We start from the raw sequence: 20,177 nt of genomic DNA, 5'->3' as shown, positions 1-20,177 counted from the left end.
AGTTTCAACCTGACTCTGAAAAAAATTCATTAATTTTCCATTTATCTCTAAGAGTGCATATAGATTAATGCATAAACAACATGATTCAGAGGAGTTTAAGTCTAGGGACTAATTTACTGAACTGCTCAAGCAACAGAGGATTATTTTATCTAATTAACACAGAGCACATGTATTTAGAATTAAGCATTTGCATTTAACAGCAAATTCAGAATTATAAAAGCAATTAAAGCTAAAATGAGGTATGATAATCTTTTTTTGCATACCACCGCTGAGCTAAAGCTCATTTTAATGTTTGCTTTTTGTACCACTACTGAACAGAAGGTTATGAATAGAAGCTCATGGCTCTGCAAATCCATTTTTTCAACCTCAGTTCCAACTACTCATCCTCTTGAGAACCTGACTTATATTTTCTTACGTTTCTACTTTTGTTCCGTCTTTAATCTCTTTTCCTTAACCTACTCTATCTCAAACCTATCAGACAAGGCTCAGATTAAAGTTTGTCTTCTTTCATGAAACTTTCCCAGATACTCCAAGCCAAAGTGCTCTCTCCCTGATATAATTGCAAAGGCACTATTTTGTCTGTCTCATTCATTTATAAATTAACTTGTTACTACTTGTGGCTTCTCTTACAGTATTGCCATATACTATCCTTTATTATAGATTGAATGGTGTCCCCCCCCCCCCAAATTCCTTACCCTTATACTTGTGGAGGAAACCCTGGTGGCATAGTGTTTAAATGCTACAGCTGCTAACCAAAAGGTCGACAGTTGAAATCCACCAGGCACTCCTTGGAAACTCGATGGGGCAGTTCTACTCTGTCCTAGAGGGTCACTATGAGTTGGAATCAACTCGATGGCAACAGGTTTGGTTTTTGGTTTAATAATAAAATCATATATTGCCTTAAAGACTGTCAGTAAAATTATGACATCGAAGGCAATTCTGGTGAGGGTTCAGAAAAGCACTGAGGAGAACTATAGGGAATGTCTCTATCATCTTGGAGACTACATATGGTGCCAGCAACAGAATGTTGCCAGGGTTTTGGAAGTTAAATGTGCTTCTGGTGAGGCGTTAAAAGGAAATGATGAACATATGACTGGACAATGGAGGAAGGGTGATGATTTTTATGCAGTGGCAAAGAACTTGTCTGAATTATGTTCAAATGTTTGGTGGAAGGTAGAACTTGTAAGTGGTGAACTTGGATATTTGGCTGAGGAGATTTCTAAGCAAGATCTCAAAGGGGTTGCATGGTTTCTCTATGGCACTTATAGTGAAATGTGAGAGGAAAGAGATGGATTTAAAAATGAACAGTGCACAATGAAAACAAAGCTTAAAGACTTGAAAAATTCTGTTGTACAAACAAACATGTGTCCTAGGGTTGTCACCAAGGATGTGGCTACATAATCTTTTGTTAAAGAGATTAAGCCTGTGACTGATGGATATAATCAACTACCACAGCAGAAAACCCATCAGCTTAGGCTGAAGGGGACATAGAAAGCGTGAAAGGAAAGATCACTGCCTCTTGGAATTCTATAGGCAGGAAACAACCCAAAGGACTTAGATCTGTTGTCCTACAAGAAAAGACCTATCCCTGGAGCAGCTTGGAGATCAGCAGAAATGTTGGAAGGAGCGTAGGAAGCAGGGCTGCCTCAGTTTCAAAGGGTGGGGCCATGGCCTCTGGGATCTCAAAGGGTGGGGCCACAGCCTCAAGGTTCTCAAGGGGTACAGCCATGGCCTCCTAGGCTTCAGAGTCAGATCTTCACCAAGTCATTTCTGGAGTGTGGGGCTGCAATCTAGTTTGGCCAAGGGGATGGGGCCACTGTCCAAAGCTGGGTGGGGAGGGGATAGGGCTGCCTCAGTTTCAAAGGGTGGGGCCATGGCCTCTGGGATCTCAAAGGGTGGGGCCACGGCCTCAAGGTTCTCAAGGGGTACAGCCATGGCCTCCTAGGCTTCAGAGTCAGATCTTCACCAAGTCATTTCTGGAGTGTGGGGCTGCAATCTAGTTTGGCCAAGGGGATGGGGCCACTGTCCAAAGCTGGGTGGGGAGGGGATAGGGCTGCCATGCCCAAGGGGCAGAAGAAGCTGGCCTACTGGGGCTGAGGGGATGGGGTCACCACTCAGATGGATTAGGAGAATGCGGTTAGCCAAAACTGGGGGACGAGAATTGCCATTCCAGTAGGCCTGGGAGGCGGGGCCAAAGCCCAGGGCCGAGGTGCCTATACACAGAATCCAAAGGACATGGCCAACAAGCAGAGTCTTAAGGGCAGGACCATTGCTCAGTTGCTCTTGAACAACAGAGGATTATTTTAATGTCTTGAAAGCTAATGTAGTTTGTTCTGCTAAGTTTTGGACTTGCTTGGTGCCCATTATCCCTTCTTTCCCCCCAATTTCTCCCATTTGTAATGGAAATATCTACCTTGTGCCTCTTCCACCACTGTACTTTGGAAACAGATGACTTATATTCTAGATTTCACAGGTTCACAGATGAAGAAGGGTTTTGGCCCAGAATGGAATATGCCTAAAGTTCACCTATGTTTGAGTTAGATGATTCAGAAGATGAGACTGGACTTCGAGTTGATTTAAGACTTTTGGGATGATGTAATTGGATGAGTGTGTTTTGTACATGGGAAGGACATGGAGTTTTAGGGCCAAAGAGTGGAATGTTATGGATTGAATGCTGTCCCAAAAAATATGTGTTGTAATTTCTTACCTCTGTAGTTGTGGATGTAATTCTATTTGGGAACAGGGTTTTCTTCATTATGTTAATGAGGCCATGTCAGTGTAGGGTATGTCTTAAGCTGATCACCTTTGAGATATAAACCAAGCTGTTTTGGGAAAAAGTAGGAAGCAGAGATAGGGAAGACACATTCCAAGCCACATGAAGATCACCCAAGAGCAGAGTTCAGAAAAGACAAAGACTTTTCTCCAGAGCTGACAGAGAGAGAAACCCTTCCCCTAGAGCTGGCATTGTGAATTTGGACTTTTAGCCTTCTAAATTGTGAGAAAATCAATTTCTGTTTGGTAAAGCCACCCACTTGTAGTATTTCTGTTATAGCAGCACTAGATAACTAAGACAGCCTTTAAGTTGTTAACTTGTTTGTTATTTTCCCTTATATCACAGACTTCCTGAGCTAGATCTTTGTCTTATACTCTTAAATATTATGGACTAAGTATAACTCAGTTTAATACACTTGATGACTGCTTTGTTGAAATGTTAAAAAATCTATTCACCTTTATAAATTCTCCACCTACTCCGACCTGTTTTACTCAAGCTTCCTAAGCATGTCTTGTACTTTTTATTTCATTGAAATTTATTTATATTATTTGATATATACTACATAAAAAAAAAAAAAATACTACATAGTAATTGCAAAAAAAAAAAAATTTTTTTTTTTTTTAATAGAATGGAAGAATGGCATTACTTCATCAATCAATATTTTGTCCTCAGTTCCCACATGGTAATTTCCATGTCTCGTTTTTCATCTGATTCTCCGGGGAGTCATTAAAATGTTGTCTTTAATGTTGGTGTTGCAAAAATTATGAAGGGAATACCTTAACATTTGATGCTTTTGAGGACTCACTAGGTAAATTTTGTGAGAACACAGCTCAATATGCAAGCTGCATCATAATGAATTTGAGTTTGTGTACAATTGTGTTTTATTGAAGTCCTTGTATATTTTCCCAAATTTTTGCCCAGTTGCAAAATTTATCCTTATTTCCCTGCAGTTCTGCAAGTGTGATGATTGCCTTACTGAGCTAAGTCTTTATGAGAGAGACCATACCTTTCAACCAGTTATAATACTTAGCAGGGTGCCAAACACAAAAATAATAATAATTAAAAAAAAAGACAAAACTAACTTAATATTTCCTTTTAACTTTTTACTTTGAAACAATTATAGATTCTCAGAAAGTTACAAGGACATGTACAGGAAGGATTCATGTACTCTTTATCCTGCCTCCCCCAGAGTTGATATAACCAGTAAACAAGTTGCTGTTGAGTCGATTTTGACTGATGGCAACCTCATGTGTGTCAGAGTAGAAATGTGTTCCACAGGATTTTCGGTGGCTGATTTTTTAGAAATAGTTCACTATACCTTCCTTCCACCTCTGAGTGGACCTAAACCTCCCACCTTTTGGTTAGCAGCTGAGCACATTGACAATTTGCATCACTCAGGGATTCCATGTGTGTGTGTATAGATCTACACAATTTTATCACAGATATAGCTCCAAGTAACTATTACCATAATAAAGATACTAAGTAGTCCATCACCACAAGACTTTCCTGTCCTCCCCAACAATCCCCAATTCTTGGCAACCACAAATTTTGTCCTCCATCTCATCAGTTTGTTTCTGTTCATTGCTGGGTAATATTCCATGGCATGGATGTACCATAGTTTGCGTTTTAACTACTCACTGAAGAATACTTGCATTTTTTCCAACTTTTGGCTAGGACAAAAAAAAAAAGCTGCAATGAACATTTATGTACAGGTGTAAGTTTTTCCTGAAAATAGCTAAATTCCTCTTATATGGCTAGTTCATTTTGTTTACAGTAGAGATTTTCAGAGATGGGTGGGGAGCTAGTGACCACATACTTTATGAAACATGTTTGTCAGTATATTTGGGCAGGGATAAACCATCTGTCCTGGTTTTCCCAGAACACTTAAATTTACATCTCCTGTCCTGGTATAATGAACAATAAGACTCTCTGCACTCTAAAAAAGTGTCCCAGTTAGTATGATAAATTATATAATCACTCCGATTCAAGCTTATTTAAAGATTCCAAGTATTGTTATTACGCCTGCTTAGTTACAGTAGAATTGAATTTTAGTTGATTGCTGTTTTGCTATCTTTTCGAGTACCTGTGCAGTGACTCTCTGGAGTCTGGGAAGTGAGACAGTCTTCTTGAAATGAAAGTTACTGTTGTTGAGGTCTTGACTCTTGCCTGCTCCTTTTCCTTTATAAAATGTTTCTTTCTGTGAGTCAGTTTCATGGTTGAGGACAACTTGCAAGCTAAGTTTCCAAGCTTAGTTCCTCATGTCTTAGTTCATAACACAGCTCTACAATCAGGGAGGAGAGTGCTCTTTCCCAGAACTTCTACTCTGAAAACAATACAGGGATAGATTCTAATTGGTCTGTCTTAGCTCAGCAACTTACTCAGCTATTGCTATGGTAATGAGAAAAAAATGAGAAGCAGTCCCAAAATGCACTTAGCTTGGGTCAGGCATTCACCCCTTGACCAATCACTTTTTCAAGGGCATTGAGGTCAGTTAGGAGGATAGTAACTCCCTTAAGACTGTATGGGTAGAAAAAGGAGGAAGAATTTTCCTCTAAGGAGCGTAAGTATGGGGAAATGTCAGACTTGGCCACTGGAGGAAATGGTGAACTGGGCAGCCACCGTAATTTGTGTCTTCTATAAAGAGGTTCAGTACACGGCCAAATACTACATAGTTATCAAAGAGCACAGCCAGAATTTAACCCTGTATCTTTTGACTTGAAGGCAATGGGTTTTTTGGGTATCTTTTGACTAGAAAGCCTATAAGTGTCTTATGCATAGTGTTTAACTGTGGAGAAATGGAAAATAAATCCTGTCAATAGTGCATCTGAAGTTTTTCTATGTAATTAATTTGTAAGTAGTCACATCAATAGGAGGCACATGTGCAGGTGATAATCTCCCTGCTCAACAACTTTCTGCTCCCCACTTTATGGTTATGGTCAATATCCACGATCATCTATGTCCTTAACTAACACAAATACAACTGGGAATTGCATACAGTTGGCCCATAGACCTCTAGCTTAATGCCCTGGGTTGCAGAGGACTGAAAATATCCAAGAGTTAAAAAAATGATCATAATACAATTAAGTGAAAAGAGCATGTTATAATAATAGTGCAGTTTGAGATATATAGTGCAATCTATAAGGCAGAAACCTGTCAGAGAAGGCAAATTAAAATATTTTCCACTAAATAGTGACAGAAAAGTGATGACTGCACACCTCTGTCAAAGGTGGAAAACTCGCAAGACCCAGGAAAACAAGGCAGTTCCATTGAGTCCCAGCTCTTACAGGTTTCACTGTGTGTATGTATGTATATATGTGTGTGTGTATATATATACATATATATATGTATCATGTATCTGTATACATATACACACACACTCACATGCACAGACCCAGGGAAACATTGGAAAAATGTATCTCCAGATGGCAGTTATTTTGGGATAGAGTGGTTAGGAGTGACTGCTTCTTTTTCTGCCTGCTGTATTTTATATATTTTTCACAGTGAACATGTATTCATTTCTAATTCTTAATAAATCATTATAACATTTTCATGTATGATGATGCAGATCCTGATTGAGACTTACCTGAAGATTTCAAATTAAGAATTCCCTACTGCAGTACCACAAGAAGCCACATAATAAAAAGGCTAGTTGAAGGTCTCAGCATAGTAATGAGAATTGAATGGAAAGATTCTTGTTACATTCCTAATTAACTTTCAAAAAAAAAAAAGATGTTTCACCATTCAAGTAGTTAAAACCAGCCAGGGCAATAGCATACAGATGGAAAAAGGCTTTAAAGACACAACTGTCCTTTTTTATTGCAAAAAATACAGAAAGTAAATTCAAAGAAGCAACCTGGGGCACTTCTAGAGGGGACTTGAATTTTAGCAGTTTTCGCTGATTAAAAATATCTCAAAAAACTCAGAAGCTAGGTTTTTAGAACGAAGTTCATAGTCCTTAATTCTAAGTCCTTGCAGTCGTTTAGCCCAGCTTGGACAATGCCAGAATTTTCATATTACAAATTCCCAAGGATCTAACCACTTTGAGTGAGGCCTGTAGTCATTTCAGAGATACTAATTAAAAAGTATAATTTAGTGAGAAAAAATTGCAGAGGAAATTCCCCAAGATGATGCAAAATAAATTCGGCTGCATCTCATCACTATATTTATATGTAAATAACTCTACTGTACCAGTGCATTTAACAATAACCTGTTTTCGATAATCCTTTAAGGGAGGACCACATGGCACAATGTTTAATAATACATTACAGATGATATTCAATTCCCTTGGTCTTTTATTATTCACCTTATTAGTCAACTTAACATTCAGTAACTTCAACAGGCAATTTTTCTTCCTAGATAAAATCTAAGAATTTTAAGTACGTCCAAGTAATAAGATATGTCTTATGGTAAGGGTTTGGACATTTATTATTGTAAATATAACGCTCATATTTCTCTTATTTGGCAAGAACATGTCCATTCTTACGATCACACTTTGAGTTCCCAGCACAACATCCAAGCAAATAGAAACACCATAGCAAAATAACTAGAATATCTACTTTAAGGACCACCAACTTGCCTTAAAATAGAAATGCTTGGTTTATCTGCAAGAAAGCATGAACCAAAAAAACAAACCCATTGCCATCGAGTTGATTCCGACTCGTAATGACCCTACAGGGCAGAGTAAAACTGTCCCACAGAGTTTCCAAGGAGTACTTGGTGGATTCGAACTGCTGACCCTTCAGTTAGCTGCTGCAGCTCTTAACCACTACACCACCAGGGCTTCCAATTAGCCTAATTTTAATGTAGCCATTTGAAAGGCAAAAGGAGACTCATATAAAAGTGTTCTCAGAGAGTTCCAGAAGCTTGATTTAATATTAAATTAAGAAAAATATTAAACCTAAGAAAAATAATTCATTAATCAAATAATTGTTAATGTTATTTTGTGCTCTCCAGATGTAATTCTTCTTACCATAAATTCATGGAACATGGGGGGAAAAATCCCTTTCATCTGTGTATGTGAGTGTGTAAGTAATCTCATCACAATTTTTTCACTATTTTGGGGAGGATATATTGCTTTGTCAACAACTTTAAAAAATCAAAATCTTTCTATTAAGTAGAGAAAAAAATCACAATTAACCCAAACTTCTGCACTTTACCAATACAGTAACCGACTATGAATATCGTTCAGTGTTCTACAAGATCATATAACATCTTTAAAATCTCCAGTGAAATACTGAATTATGTAAGTAATCATGTTTATGTTTTAAGCCCATATTTCTGCATTTTAGTTCTTTGGCGATCTTGACAATCTAGGTTTATTATGTATATCTACTAATACTTTAATGGTTAGAATACTAATTTAATCAGCACATTTAACTCCCTGTTTATAATGGGTAATAAAATATTTATTATCTAGTCAGAGTATGAAAATTACCATTTGTTTCTACATAAAATTATCTGATGGAATCTTATCCAGATAAAGATATTTATTTTCAAAACACGATTTAAAAATTTTCCATACCATATCCACATACATTTTAAAAAATATGTATCATTTTCAGGAATAAAAGGAATCACAGAAGTTTTAAGTTTTGAAGAAAATATTCATTGATTATTTGAGCTTCGGTTAGTTGTCTGACATTCTGGGAATGGCTTTTGAGGCCTAGAGCCAATCCAGGTACATCAACATGCACGGCTTGGGATAAATGAGGAAAAATATATAATTTGAAATCCTTTTTATTTAGATATTTTAAAATTGTAGAGCCAAGAGAAGAAAGCATTTTTAAATTAAAAACTTGGAAAATGACTTTGTTTTAAAAATTAGAACTTCTAAATTATATAAGAGAGACAATAGATGGCAAGAAAAGCTATGCTTTCACTTCATTATGATAAGAATTTATCACACAAGAAATGTATTTGATCTCCTTTTTTACTTGGGTATCCATCATTTGTCCTCAATGGTTTATCCGATCTAACAGAATAGCAAGGAAAAAAAAAGTGTGGGAGGCCATATCCTGATGTCCAAGAGTTCCTTTTCACTTGTGCCTATAAACCTCTGCTCCCTCCACAAGACTAACAAACAAAATAGTCTCCAGATCATCCTTCCATTCTGATTCCCTTACCTCCCCAGGTTCCACCCAGCACTGCCTGCCCGATAGGCTTTCTCCTAGTTCATCTCACCATCCTTCGTTCCGCTCCCTTCACACGCACACTTCTATCCTACTCTTCCTCTGTCTTGAGTTTGTCCCATAACCTTCTGTTTGACCTCCCTCATCCCATTCATTCAAGAAATATTTACTGAGCAGCTACATAGGCCGGCACCCTCTCAGGTTTGGGGGATTCAGCAGCAAGCAAAATGGACAAAGCCCTTGCTCTTGAGGAACTCACAAGCATTAGAGTGGAGGAGCTAAGTAAGTAATGAGTACACAGTGTCATATGATGAATGATACAGTCCCTGGGGAAAAAAAAAACCTGAGGTAAAGTATGAAAATTTTAGAGTGGTGGGGTGATTTTAGATAGGGGGTTCAGAAAGACATCTTGAGAAAACACCCACTGAGCAGTGATTGGAATAAAGCAAAAGATGCATTTTTAGTGGCTGCAACAACAGGCTCAAGCATAGCACCAATTATGAGGATGGTGCAGGACCGGGCAGTGTTTCATTCTGCTGTGCGTAGGGTTTCGCTGTGAGTTGGAACTGACTCGATGGTACCTAACAACAACAACAACACTATGTACTATGCATTTTCTTCACACTAGCACCCTTGACTCTTTACCATGGTCCATCATGAGACGCCCTTGGGAAGAATGAGAAATGTCTTCCACTCAACTGGCCATTGTGGCCCAGGGAAGAGAAGAAAGGGAAATAGGCAGAGAACCTGGGCTGGTGTAAATGGTTCAAGCAGTGTGGTAGAGGGATGAGGGCAGGCAGTAAGATGATAAGCTTTTCACAGGTGATGGCAAAGCAGCTCTTCATAACACACAAGAAAGCAGGAACAATCACAACAGAGTGCTGTACTAAAACCAACCAGAAAGAGAATTAACGTGGTTAAGCGACAACCAGAAATAGCTCATCTCGAGACTGAACCAAACCAAAGAGCAGAAAACAACAAAAAGGTTGTCCCAAAGTGTAATGGCCACCTCTCATCTGATAATAATTTCACCACTTAAGGCATTTGGCAGGGATATTAGAGAGGTTTAAGCATCAGCTTAAGTTTTGAACTAGCCAATCTTTGAAAAATATTATTCTGTAATTCAGTGAAATGTACTAAGCCAAATAGATTATTCTGTTGTCATATATTAAAATAAGTACAATCCATAAAATAAAGAGGATATGTAGATTTTTTTTCTTCCAAAAAAGTCTTCTGAACATCTATCCTTGATAAGAAGGTTGGGAATGGCTGCACTCCTTCAAGCTAATTCTTCTGATTCTGAAATCTGAGTTACAATTACTCTCATTTCTGTATTTCCTTCATAGCTAAGCCTGTATTTCTCATTTAAGAGAGAAGAGAAAAAGAAAGAAAGAAACATCTCTACCAGCATAGAGATTCTTTCTTACAGGGTGTTCACTATTCCCATGAAGTATTAAAAAAAAAAAAAAAGATTCTACAATCAAATAAATTTGGGGAATGCTGGTTACTATATTTCCCTTCTGGAAGACACAATGCATACTATCATATCAAAGATCCTGTAAAGTGCTGGTACCAAAAAAAAAAAAAAAAAAAAAAAAAGCACTGGTTTAAACAAAGTAAAACTGATTATTTCCTAAATTCATGTTACCGCAGAATTGTTTCTTTTTAATAACACCTGTTATTAACAACATTGCATGCCTCAAAAGTTCCATGCAACACATTTTGGAAATGCTGCCGTATACACGTTTTTATTGTTCTACCTCTTTGACTTTGCTTTGTGTATTTTTACTGTCCTATTTATTTCCTTCTCTTTATTTTTTTTATATAACATATATTGAGTGCTTACTGTATTCTAGGCAGGGTTACAAGTAGTTTATGATCATTTTCTCATTTATTCCTGACAATAATCCTGTGAAATAAGTATAGCATATCATGAAAAGAAAACTCAGAGAGGTGAAATAACTTTGCTTACATCCTACTGCTGCTAAGTGGCACAGCTGGGAGAGCTAAGATTGAAATCAGGTCTCCATGACCTGATATCTATCCTCTTAACAAATAAGCAGACACTTCTTCATCTCCTAGCAACCTGCTACTCCTCCCACACTCCACAGAGACCAATGGCCTACCTATATTCAGATCCAAAAAATATCTTCCAGACCTTAATTTACAGGACCTTTCTGCAGCATTTGATACTATTGACCAATTCCTCCCATGTGAAATTATCTAGACCCTGGGTTTCCTTGATCTTGCTTTCCTTTTTACCTCTCCGGTTATTCCTTCTTAATCTTTTTAGGTTCCTTATTTGCCTGCCATTAAATAGTGGTGCCCCTCAAGGCTACATCCTGGACTACTGCCTTTCTCTTCCTTGCTCTCTGCTAGGATATCTCCATTCACATCTCCATGTCTGCCCTCTCCTCTGGACTTCAGATTCATATCCAAGTATATGTTTTCTCAGGCACATCAAACTCGAGAGGTCCATTACTAAAGACTTCATGTCCTGTGTCAGTCAGTGTTCCAGCAAGACACTCAGAGGCAAAATCCCAGAGAATTTAATGAAAGGCTATTAACAAAGGTGTGGAGCAAGAATAATGAAACGAAACAGGGATAAAAAAGTACCCAGGAACTAACAGCTATTACCATCAAAGGGGAGAGAGCTATTTCTGTAACTTGCCTGGAACTTTAGCCTTGTGAAAAGGGCTTGTTTATAGGGTCATTAGAAGGAACACAGCTACTGCCTAATGGGGCCAGCCAGGTTGGAGAATGAGAGAATAAAAATATGGATTCTCTCTCCTTCCACCTTTAATCTACCATTGGCCAAACTCAGAGGGCAAAGGAGTGGGAAGAAGCAGTTCACGAAGGGCACCCTACTCATCCTGAGCAGGGTGGAGATATAGTTTGTTGATCTGGAGGAGAATGGAGACCATTCAGTGTACATTTTATCTTAAAACTGCTTATTCTCCCAGGCAAAGCTGTTGGTTACCTGGAAATCACCCTAGACTCTTCTACTTCCCAATTTCCTACCTCAAATCCGTCTTGACAATTTATTTTTCAACACTACCTCTTGCCTTAACTCCTCTTACCATCACCTTAGAGTCAACGTTTGTCATCTCCAGTTGAACCATTACAATAACCTCCTAGCAGTTTAACGGCTTTCAGCTCTGTCTTTCTTACAGCCAAAGAGCTCCAGCTAAAATGCAAATCTTACTCCATTACTGCCTTGCTTAAACCCTTCAATAATGTCACTTCCCCTAGAGAATAAAGTTCCTACTTTCTGGCATAGCATACAGGAATCTCCTTGATCTAGCTTCTATTGCCTCATTTCCTAATTGCTATAATAATGCCAAATCATTTGTATTTTCCTAAATACAGCCATGCTTTTTCACAATGTTAGGCTTTTGCTCATGCAGTTTTCTTGGCCTATATGCTCATATTTCTCAACCTAACTTATATCTGTGCTTTAGGACTCAGCTCAGGCATCATCCTCTAAGGAATCATATTTTCCTCTACTTAAAAATATTGACCACGTTTTAATGACCTCCACTCACATCTCCATGTCCTGCCCTTTTTATGGTTTATATGTCTATTTTTGCCATTAAGACATTTTCGGGGATTCAACTGAGTGTTATCCATTCCCGTACCTTTAATATCTAGTACAATTCCTAGCACATAATAGACGCTCAACTACTGCTTAATTAACTGAATGGAATCATTATCCTGCAATCCAAAAGACAGAATTGGTATTCGAGAAGAAGACTAACTTCTTGATGTTGCCATTTTGGCCTTGGAGAAAGGTTGATCAGCCAAGGAAAATTTTAGGATGCTCTTTCAAGGAAACTACAAAACAAGCAGAACTTAATTAGCAGTAAAATCCAGGATCAAAAACAAGGAATGCCAGGGTCAAATCAAAAAAGAAAGAAAAGTAGAAACAGGAGTTAGGATCCAGACTCCAAAAAGGTCCAAATATACCAAGGGCACTATTGATTGTTTAGAATTCTCTGACATCTGGCTCGTACATGCCAACCACAAACTCCCAGACGTGGAACCAAAAAGGGAACCATGCTCTGGGTCAGTATACAGGCCCGTATGTGGACTCCAGTATGGGTTAAGAGTAAAGAGAATCAGGGCCAGAAATTCCTCTGCATTTACTTTGGTCAATAGAAGGGTCAGAAAGAAGGAGCAGTATTAATGGCCTGGTGGACTCATGAAGACATTTTCTCATCTACACATATTAAAAAAAAAAACTAACTACTAACAGTGCTATCGAGTCATATATTACTGATTTAAAAAGGTTCGTGGGCCGGAAGAGATAACAAAAGACCCAGCCCTCTGAAAAACAGTTAAATGAGATGGTCCAAAAAGAGAGAAACAGCCATCATTTAAACCTTATATACATTGTTATTAACAGATATAAGTCTGATTTTGGATGCCTATGTTGTAGACAAATTGCATCCCTATTTTTTTATAATCGCTAGTAAGGTATGAAAATAACCAGTTTTAAAATAAGTTCATTTGGTTTTAATTTATTTCATGATAAGAAGCGTCTTGTTAAAATAAAAAGCAAGCTCCACAGCATTCCTATTTAGAAAGTGTGAAAAACCAAATAAATGCAGAGTATTCAATAAGGAAACACATTTATTTGCGTATAAATAGGATGGCAATATATTTGTTTTCATCAAATTTTCTTTGTTTTATTCCCTAATTTTCCTTATATTCCATTTTCTTACAGAAACTACCATGCATATTTATCATTTGAAATACTATCTCAAGCTCAAAGTCCTATTTCCAGTTCTGATTCTCTATTTCTGAAATATTTTTCCAACTGTCCCTTTTTTTTCCCTCTCTTTCATCTCAATCTCCTGACAGAAAAGACAGAAAAAAACCTTTTATCAAGAAACCTCTATAACCTTGTTTCAAACACTCTCTGTTTGCTTGGTGATTTTAAAATATTCAGAAGAAAAAGGGGCTAGACTTTAAGTAACTAAAATGCCTAAACAAAGAAGAACACCTTCACTAGGGAATTAGATTGTGGATGGATGAGTTGAAAAAAAAAATCTATGGATAGGTGTTCTGGAGACCTCGGACAAGCTTGGGAAAAGGGAATATTAGGAGTAACTAGTGACCCAAGACTACAACGAGAGAGGCATCAGGAGATTATTTCGCACATTCCTCTGAAGGGCTGATAGAAACAATATGGAGCCTGCTGGAGCCAAGAGCACCAGGGAAGAAGAGGACAAGAGCCTTCATGCTCCGTTCCAGTCTCATCCCACCCCATTCACCCTTTTGCCTACTCTCCTTGTGCCACATTAGCCTCCTTTTGGTCTCTGAAATCAGTGATGCAAGTGCACAAAGAAGTCTCTTACCTATTTATTGAAAGGCAATATCAATAGGTCTGAAGGCCACCAAAGAAGATTTCTTTAAGTCATTGGTAATGAACCTAGATTAAACACCGCCATAAATATAAATAAGACCAGGGTTTAGGAAAGGGTGTAGAAATTCGCAGTCTGAAACCATTCATATAATCCAAAATATTTAAATTCTTTTTATTTAGATTCTACTATACGCCTAAACTAGCTAGGCACAGTGGAAAACAACATAATAGACATTCCTTTATTTCACTTATATTTACATCATAATTGGAATAATTAGAAGACCACATTAAATGCTCTATAGTAAACCTCATCGTTGTACTGGGGCTATGCTTCTGACAATACAGAAGCACTGGAACTGTGTACCTGAAGGCACTGAATTAGGGAGAGAATGAGAAATAGGTCTCTGTAGCCCTTGCTGTTAAAATTTGTATTGTGCCCCACTGCTACCGATCACAGTGGTTTATACAGGTACGTCGAATGTATCCATTGCCAATAATTCTTTTGAAAACACTTAAGACTCAAGTTGGAACTTACACGACTCAGCAGTCAATCAGCTTATAAATTGAAATACCCTTAAGTTGGGTATTTATAAGCTAGAAATGGCACGACATTTTAAAATAAAGTACAACATGCTTATATCGTTTTTAAGTACTTTTCATATAGGTGGGCTCATGGGTTAAAACAAAGCAGAGATAAGATGTGATGTTTCTGTTCTTTCATACGGCAAAGAACAAAAGAAAACAGGTGTGCACGATGGTAAGTATTTTCACTCAATCACCTGTAGAAGCCTGGTCCAGTGACCCTTATCCAACTTACTGGGGATGTTCTACGTAAAAGGGTTTCTCTGAAAGGTTGGCAGCAATATTTATCAAAGAAGTCAGTTGACAGAGGAGTTAATGGCAGCAAACTTCATTGTGCAGAGGATGGTCTAGGCTGCATCAGAAAGATGAAAGGACTACAGTTTATCTGCCAACACTGTATAATATACAATGTGGATGAAACCTCAACAAGGAAAGCCAAGCTGCCTCTGTAGTGTGAGAGAGAGAGAGAAAGGAAGAGGGAGAAGGAGAAGAAGCAGGAGGAGAGGGAGGAAGGAAAGGCAGAGAGGCAGAGGGAGGAGCACAGGAAGTGGAGAAAGGCAGACAGACACTGGAAAGTGGATATTTCCTCTGAATAAGGATAGCATGGCCAGCATTGTAATGCTCATGCTTTATACAGTCAAACATGAATCTCTTTCAGGAAATGCAACACTAAGGCCCCTTTCAAACATAATGTTCTTTGATTATATATTGAGCAACAGCAGAAACAGACGGAAACATAGGTTAAGAAAGACAGAAGGATACATACAAAGCGTATAAGTTTAGGGAAACATTCCACTTGACTACTAACAGGCACCATTTCAGGGAAGGCAGAGTTTACATTCCTATGATGTCATAGTGTACAATTTGCTTCTTAGTTGACAAAGTGCTGAAAGTCAGTGACTTAATAGAGGGAGCAATTTTCAGGGAGAGGTTTAGTAAAGATAGAACAGGTGAAGTAAGCTCACGGATTTCACTAAGAATTCTGCGAAGATGCACAAGAGGGCAGCTCACCAGATAAATACTCCACTTATATTCATACGTGAGTGGAAGAATTTGAGACTGATAGACTTCCAGTATATTGGATAATAGAGTTCCACTTTTGTTTTCCTATTTTTATATGTACTATCAATGTTGATAAAAAAAATTAAAGTTTTATAATCAACATCTTGTTTAGGTAACTTCGTCCAGGCAGTGAGTGATCTGTACAAGTTCAGATATCTAATTATATGGGTAAAGAATGCTGCCCAAAGACATCCATGGGTTGGCACATTTAGATTCCCTCAGTGAAACAGGTTACACCCACTCACACAGATTCAAACTTTCAGACTTTCCCACCACTTATATCAGGCTACTTGTTTTAGAGTTGTGGAAAGGGTAAAACTATAAATCAATCCTTATACTTGAAGTTCTCTGATTTATGGTATTCAGGGATTTTTGCTTTTAGTTGAAAGATACATCATATGGAGCAGTGAGAGATTTATTGGCCATAATTGAGAACTATGGAGATTTTTTGGGAGATGGGGGAATGGTTTGTTTCTGACTCAACACACACTGACCTTCTTAGGTCTAATTGTTGAGATCTAGCTGATAATTTGGTACTGAATAATGCATTTTTATTTTCATGTTCCTGTGTCATCATCTGAATGTTATTTTTATTTTACAGAACTACTTAACGGACTTTGAATTCTAAAGTATAAAGAGCTTATACTTATGTGATGAATTTACCATGTAATGTACTATTACCAAAATGTTAAAAAGATTACACTATGTATCTAATTGACCACCTCGAGCATCCCTAGTCAACTATAATAAAAGAGGATTAAATGAAATAATGTAGGTGAAATACCTTGATGATTGGTGCCAAGTGGGTATTCAATATTGATATTTTCTTCCTTTCTCTGGTATACTTTGTATTTAGGTTACATAAACCTATGCAGTTATACAAAATAAAGAGTGCTGATTTGTTTTTACAAAATTATTTGTCCCATTACAATAATACTCCTTTAATGACAAGCTTTTTCAATGTATTTACTACGTGGTGCAGTTTACCATAATTGACATCTATCTTTAAATGTTCAGAAATACCTCTATTATGTGAAACAGGGTTAACCCCTATTACAGTCAATGAGATTACCATTATATTATTATTGACTACATTTTCTCATTCCAGTATTGAGTTTTGAATCAAACACTGTCACATTTTCCCATTTTAATTTCAGCCCTCTACCTAACCTCCCATCCCCAAATGAACATTCTCTCATTTCTGGAATTCTTACCCATTATGAAAAATTTAAGTAAAAACCTGAAGTTGTGCCAAGGTTGGGTCTGGATCAGATGTCATCCATGAAAGTCTTAGCTGCTATGCAGTAAAATATGTAGTGACTAAATTTCTCACTTTGGGTGAATGACAAATGTCACATAGATATGATAGCTGTGTCAAAGTATAACAAGTAGAGAAATTAATAACAAAACTTAATCAGGCTAATACATTTGTAGTATGTATTAAAAAACAACCTCCTAGAGTGAAAGCAATGCTGAGCAAATGATCTGAGAAGTTGGACTACATGAAGAAGAACAGGGCATCAGGATTGGAGGAAGACTCATTAACAACCTGCATTATGCAGATGACACAACCTTGATTGCTGAAAGTGAAAAGGACTTAAAGCACTTACTAATGAAGATCAAAGACCACAGCCTTCAGTATGGATTACACCTCAACATAAAGAAAACAAAAATCCTCACAACTGGACCAATGAGCAACATCATGATAAATGGAGAAAAGATTGAAGTTGTCAAGGATTTCATTTTACTTGGATCTGCAATCAACAGCCATGGAAGCAGCAGTCAAGAAATCAAAAGACCCATTGCACTGGGCAAATCTGCTGCAAAGGACCTCTTCAAAGTGTTGAAGAGCAAAGATGTCATCTTGAAGACTAAGGTGTGCCTGACCCAAGTCATGATATTTTCAATGGCATCATATGCATGTGAAAGCTGGACAATGAATAAGGAAGACCAAAGAAGAATTGACGTCTTTGAGTTGTGGTGGTGGCGAAGAATATTGAATATACCACGGACTGCCAAAAGAACGAACAAATCTGTCTTGGAAGAGGTGTAACCAGGATGCCCCTTAGAAGCAAGGATAGTGAGACTGTGTCTTACATACTTTGGACATGTTGTCAGGAGGATCAGTCCATGGAGAAGGACATCATGCTCGCGAAGGACAGGGTCAGCAGAAAAGAGGAAGACCCTTAAGGAGGTGAATTGACACAGTAGCTGCAACAGCGAGCTCAAGCGTAACAACGATTGTAAGGATGGGCAGGACCAGGCAGTGTTTCGTTCTGTTGTGCATAGTGGTCGCTATAAGTCAGAGCCGACTCGACGGCACCTAACAACAACAGAGTGAAAACATATGACCAAGCATAGAGATGATTATTTCTAACTTAAGAAAAATATAAAAACATATTAAATATAATTTAGACTCTTCTTTAATGCATTCCATTGCTGTTCCTTCCTGAAACTATCCTATTTTCCATTAATATAAATGAAAATATGGAATATTTAAAATTAACACTGTTTTTAATTCATTGGCCCTGCTCCACTTTATCCTTGTAAGGCATTCATAATTAATTATGCATATAAGCAAGAAATGACTCTTTGATAAGAAAACATTTGCATCCATTAATGTTTCATCCACTTCAAGAGTAGGTATCGCTGTGGTGCTGAAAGGATAGCTCCCAGTCACCTGTCGACATTCTTGAGTGTGCTTTGCTGACAAGAAAAGGGCTAATGACAGAACTAAAGTAGACCCACTGAAGAGACGGGTGGGAGACAATTACTTCATGGCACTTTCCGAGAAAACATAGCTTAAATTTCTTCAAAAAATTTTATGTATAGTATAGTTGTCAAACTTAGATTTTTTAAAGCAGCCCTTTCCATTTCCTCAAAGTAAAACCCTGAAGCAGAATATTCTAAAGAAGACACGAGAAAGTTAATTATACAGATTTTCCTGTCATTTACATTTAGCGATAGCATTCTCTGTATATATAGTGAGGAAATCCTAAAGAGTTTTTAAAAGGAACTATCAAGGTAGATTCTAGGACTTGGGGAGAGAGGTCCTTTTCAGGCTCTGCCTTTAATCAAAGAAAACCATGTTCACGACCCACCCCTGGAAATCCATTTGCGTCCAGGGAGCTGAGCCCCCAGTGTATAATTCCAGCAGAAGGTAAATTAAGACAAAGGAGTCGCACACTCTCTGTAAGGGAAGGATGGAAAGGTTAAGCAGTACTGGGTTGCAGTAGAGTCTAAAAGGTAAAGTGACCTCATTTTGCCCAAGACAGCACCATCCAACAGCCCACGTTTGATGTGGATATCAGCGGCGCAAAAGAGCACAAAGGGCGAAAGCTGAAAGGCGCAAACTTCTCTTACTCTTCCTCCCCCATCCCTCAAGATTGCCGAGAACACGCACACGCCAAGAAAACAAAGCGTGCGCCCAGGCTGCACGGCCGGAGCTTCCGGCGGCCGAGCCATCGCACCCCAGTGCGCGCCGCTCCGGGCTGCAGAACGAGGGCGCAGGAGCACCGCCACCGACCCGATCGCCAGGGCGCGGTGGGCTCCCCTACCTTGAGCAGCACAAAGAGCCAGAGTAGAGTCAGGAGGCGGCGGCCGCCGCGCGCCCTCGTGGGCAGGTGCCCCATCGCGGCGCTGACAGGGACCCAGGGGGACGGCGGCGCGGGCGGGCTCCGACAGTGGCAGCTCACAATGGCAAACTGGGGCTGCAGCCTCAGACCGTGGGCGCCGAGGCTGCTCCTGGGGGGCGCATGCTGCCTTTCTCGTCCCCCTGCGCCTGCTCCCTTTCCTCTTCTGCGTCCGGGGTCCTCCAGGAACGTGCCAGGCGCTGCCGTTCTTTAATGGCTAAAGATGAAGAGGGTGGGGATTGGAGTGGGCGAGGCTTTGCAGCCGCCGCCACCGCGGCTGCTGAGGAGGCGCGAGGTCCGCGTGGTGTGGGAGAGGCGGGGGCCCTGCGACCAGTTGGCCACGGTCCTCTGAAAACAGGGATAATCTCACTCTGGGCTGCAGACTCATAAAGTGACAGCAACCTCCCAACCCTCCCATCAGGGTCCACCCGCCTCCTCCTATGGCTAGGCAGACCCCACTCCAGGCTCCGCCCCACCCCTACCCACAGCCTCTGAGTCTCCGGAGTTTTGTGGGGTTTCCCTGACTCCTCTTGAACAACCGGGGCATATCCCAGTTCTCACTCATTCTTTTGTATCTACTCTCAGTTCCTGGTGTAAACGACTAGTAGCCCTTGTTGGACAGTACTAGTGGT

At 39.1% G+C, this 20,177-nt stretch overlaps 1 protein-coding gene across 1 annotated transcript in view; it reads right to left on the bottom strand.

Moving 5' to 3' along the window:
* Window positions 1-19,683, bottom strand: part of PTPRO (protein tyrosine phosphatase receptor type O) — a 274,139-nt gene extending 254,456 nt beyond the window's left edge. Inside the window, exon 1 of the mRNA XM_049882551.1 lies at window positions 19,471-19,683. Coding sequence (XP_049738508.1) covers window positions 19,471-19,545 — 75 coding nt within the window. The 5' untranslated portion in view covers window positions 19,546-19,683. The remainder of the gene's footprint in view (window positions 1-19,470) is intronic.
* Between the last annotated feature and the right edge of the window lie 494 nt (window positions 19,684-20,177).

This window comes from Elephas maximus, chromosome 4 (assembly GCF_024166365.1).
Source record: "Elephas maximus indicus isolate mEleMax1 chromosome 4, mEleMax1 primary haplotype, whole genome shotgun sequence".
Lineage (NCBI taxonomy): Eukaryota > Metazoa > Chordata > Mammalia > Proboscidea > Elephantidae > Elephas > Elephas maximus.
Note: the sequence above shows the minus strand (reverse complement) of the source record. Positions and strands in the feature narration are given on the sequence as shown.